The 4,132-nt window shown below is 36.3% G+C and overlaps 1 protein-coding gene across 1 annotated transcript; it reads left to right on the top strand.

The window, feature by feature from the left end:
- Window positions 1–566: 566 nt before the first annotated feature.
- Window positions 567–2,410, top strand: LOC106332249 (protein SCO1 homolog 2, mitochondrial-like). The gene is made up of 7 exons (XM_013770726.1): window positions 567–802; window positions 1,000–1,129; window positions 1,224–1,299; window positions 1,376–1,600; window positions 1,678–1,767; window positions 1,843–1,975; window positions 2,071–2,410. The coding sequence occupies exons 1-7, from the start codon at window positions 732–734 to the stop codon at window positions 2,177–2,179; spliced, it is 834 nt and encodes a 277-aa protein (XP_013626180.1). The 5' UTR covers window positions 567–731; the 3' UTR covers window positions 2,180–2,410.
- Window positions 2,411–4,132: the final 1,722 nt, after the last annotated feature.

Genomic DNA, 4,132 nt, shown 5'->3' with positions numbered 1-4,132 from the left:
TCAAACGGGACAGGACCCGCAGATTATGAATAAAATTCCCAGCCTACTCCGGAATCGGCCAGAATCGGCCACTCTTCCATTATAACAATAGATGATCCAAAGAAAGCTTTTCCTTAGCAGATTTATTGTGTGTTATGTTCTGAGAACGAATAAACGGAATGTTGTAGAAAAACCTTACGTTTAGTACCGTTGTGGTATATAAAACTTATTGCAGTGTGACGCAAAGGCTAAAGAACGAAGAGTAGGGTTAGGTTTGGCTATACTTTGAATAGAAATTGTCGTGATGTGTGATTGATATAGCCAAGTACCATATGCCCTACATAACATAGGTATGGATCAAAAAGAGATCCAAGTAACTAATTCTCTCTCTTTATCGACAGACCGATCTGAAGCTGGATTGTGTTGTTTATTAATCCAACGCTCAAACTCTGTAACCGAGGTCCAATAAGTTTTGTTAACTATAAGGGCCCATAAAGGATATAGCGTGTCAACCAACCCAAAAAAGTAATTACACTACCCATAAAAAAAGAAGAGATTTTGAGAACACGAAGACGAGCTTGGGCAACAAGAAAAAACATTAGTAAATTAATTTTCTTTTTGGCTTCTGACCAAGAAAAAAGACTCTTCTAACAGAAGGAGAAAGTAGAGATTTTTTTTTGTAGTCGAATTCGGAAAAAAAAAATGGCTCTAAGCTTTGGATTGATTTGAATATTTTTTCGAAGAAAACAAAAATGTTTGCAGCTCGGCGTCTTCTTCTTTCCTGCAAACAAGGTGCGAATCAGGCCGCCAGTTTTCTCCGAGGGTTAGTCATATTCTTCTTTCTTAAACCCTAATTCCTACTCGGTGAGGGCTTGTTCTGGGTTTGTTACTTCATCTCCGAACAATAAAGCTTCGATTTTTATTTAGTTGGGTTTTCTCGAAAAGTTTCGATCTTTAAACATTGTAACGACTTAGAAGCACTGATTCATCTTCAATTTTGACAAAACAAAAAAATTGTAGAAGAAGAATTCAATCGTCCAATTACAGTCAATCGACAAGACAGGGGACGACCCATGGAAGGACAGATCTTAACCCTTTGCCTGTCGGAACTGCTCAGACTTTCTCTCGCTCGCGTGCTCGTTATGCTGCTGTAATAACTCTTTTGAAAAAAAAACACATCTCTTTGTTGTTAGCTTTCACTTGTTTTTTGTTTTTTTTGGAGTTTTGATTCCTTTATATTGCAGCCAGCACTTGCGCTTGGGTTTACTGGATTCTTAGCCTTTCTTCATTACAACGACGAGAGGAGAGCTGTTCCTAAAGGTATGGTATAGAGAGATTCTTCGTTGGCTTGATAGAGAGTTTCTAAGATCTTGTCTCTGCTTCCTACGTTTTGCAGGTCAACCAAGCAGCAGCAATAGTAGCGGTTGTGGCTGTGGTTCTAATACAACAGTTAGAGGTCCTATTATCGGAGGTCCGTTCACGCTTATGAGTACACAGAACAAGATTGTTACTGAGAAAGACTTGCGTGATAAATGGGTGCTGCTCTACTTTGGATACTCGTTTTCCCCTGATGTTGGACCCGAGCAGTTGAAGATGATCTCCAGAGCTGTTGATAAACTAGGTTTGTTGAGTCTTATTCATCGATTTAGTCATAGAATGTGATCTTTTACTAAACATGTCTTGTTTTGATTGAAACAGAGTCTAATCATGACAAGAAGATTCTGCCGGTCTTTGTCACTCTTGACCCTGTACGAGACACACCTTCTCATCTCCACGCCTACTTGAAAGGTCCGTGCACCAGTCTATTTTATAAACTCTCAGGGGTTACACTGCTGTTGCTTATGACCTTTTTTTTGTTTGCAGAATTTGATGATAGAATACTTGGATTGACCGGATCGGCAAGTGCAATGAGGCAAATGGCACAAGAGTATCGTGTTTATTTTAAGAAGGTTCAAGAAGATGGAGACGATTACCTCGTTGATACTTCTCACAACATGTAAGGAAACCTTTATTCGAGTACCCAAATCAAAAATCTTGTTTGTTCATAAGAAAGAAAGAGAGCTAAAAATGTTCATTTTTGGGATTGTATAGGTACTTGCTGAATCCGAAGATGGAGGTTGTGAGATGCTTTGGGGTTGAGTATAATCCAGATGACCTCGCACAAGAGGTTCTTAAAGAAGTTACTTCCCTTTCACAGTGACCCATTTTGACCAAACACTAAAGAGAGGATGTTTACTGAATGAAACACTAAGTTCCTTTTTTCCCTCCATTGGTCAAATTTCATTTAGACGATGTTGCTAGTCATTTGGTCAATGATGATATAGGAGTAGCGAGCTTGAATGCCCATGCTCAGCAAAGAATTGATCAAATCGCATATTTCTATATTTACCACCATTGTCGCTTTGAAAAGAGCATTTTAATCTATTTTTTGTCTCTTACTTACTAATCTAGCATTCAGTTTTTCAATGCATTTTATCTTCACTATTTCCTCTTGTTCTCCTCTTGTCTTGTTTACATTTGTTTTTACGTTTTGTCGTTTGATTTGGCTTGTGTAATAACTTAACTCTGCTCATTCTTCTTTCATTCTTTATTGATTGATATTTTTATCTCGCTTAGCTCTGTGTTGCCACTAATTGGCTCGAATCATTTTTCATCATCTGCTTCGTATTCTTTTCATATTCATGAACTATTGTCTCCAATCTCTTTAAATCCTAAAAATCTTACATGTTCTTTTGTTTATTAAATCACATATTAAATATTGTTGAAACTGTTTATTTATTCTAATTAATCCTTACGATTATAACTAAGATGATATGGATAAAAAACTGACTATAATTTAGTTGAAATTAAAGTCTAAAGTAGAAGTTATTAAACTTGCAATCCTTCTTTTTGTCATCCAAGATAGTTTTAGTCAAATCAATTATATTGATTTAGAAAACCCATAAGCTATTTCAATCCCAAACAACAAACTGCTTGTGCCTTTCATTCACAATCTGCAATTCTCCCAAGAACCAGAATCAATGTTAAATGAGGTAAAAGTTTTAGAGTCACAACAGACTTTGTATAGCTAAGCCCAATAAACCAAGCACCCAACGTAACATCCCCACTTGCCTATTTGTGCAGAAAATGACTTGATCATTATATAGTAGCACCGAGAAGATAGATGGAGAATGCGGTATGAATGCAAAGTAGACAAAACAGTTAAAATCTTACTGATTATGGAAAATATAATAAATCAATTCTCTTGAAATGGCGTATAACTGTCCAATAGCGTAACAGAAGTACTTGTTCTTGTTCTCACCAAACTTCCAATTCTAAATGTATATATAAATCTATTAGAGTTATTGCAAGCGCTATGTTGCGATATTTGTTAGCTAAAATAATTCATCCAACATAATAGGAAAAAGAAACCAACGAAATTGTAAAGCTAACCATCAGCTGAGATGCTTTTGTTGTCCTGACACATTGCAAGCTTAGTGATTTCACTGTCAAAAGCAACAAACTAAGCAGTCATATACATCCGAGACATTTATTTACAAACGGTTCCTAGCACAGAAAAATCATATTATTATGTTACGGATGATAAGTTTGATGCATAAATACAGTTTAGAATTTTTTTCAACAGAATTACCTTGCAACACCCACTGCATTGTGATTTTGGCATGTTAAAGCTGAGAATCAACATTGGAGCTTGCGTTAGCATTTAGAACATAAAATATACCACCATCAATTTCCAGTGTTAATTTCATTGATAATAGCTGTGCAAAAGAACTCTGCTAGTAAGGTAATCGTGATTAGTAATTCTTTACATCTTAGTGTCGTACAACTTCAAAACGATAGACACTTACAATCGACGGCTCTCAAAGATGGACCGCAAACCATCTAATGATATGCTTACCTCGTCGTATAAGTAATCCATGTCACTTCCCTCCCACGGGTAATGTTGCTAGTGCAGATCAATTCCCTCCACCTCTTCCTCATCATTAGGATGCTCTGCAATATATCCTCTGTAAGGTTCAAATTTATGTTGCTAGAATTATTAGAGAAAGAAATATAAAGTACCCTCCAAATCTGTAGGAGCATCGACATTTTCTTTATTCAATGATTTCATTCAACCTAACAACCATCAAAATAAAAAGAATGTGAGGCACAT

The sequence above is a fragment of the Brassica oleracea genome, chromosome C3 (assembly GCF_000695525.1).
Source record: "Brassica oleracea var. oleracea cultivar TO1000 chromosome C3, BOL, whole genome shotgun sequence".
NCBI lineage: Eukaryota > Viridiplantae > Streptophyta > Magnoliopsida > Brassicales > Brassicaceae > Brassica > Brassica oleracea.
The sequence above is the reverse complement of the archived record's forward strand: the minus strand, read 5'-3'. Positions and strand labels throughout refer to the sequence as shown.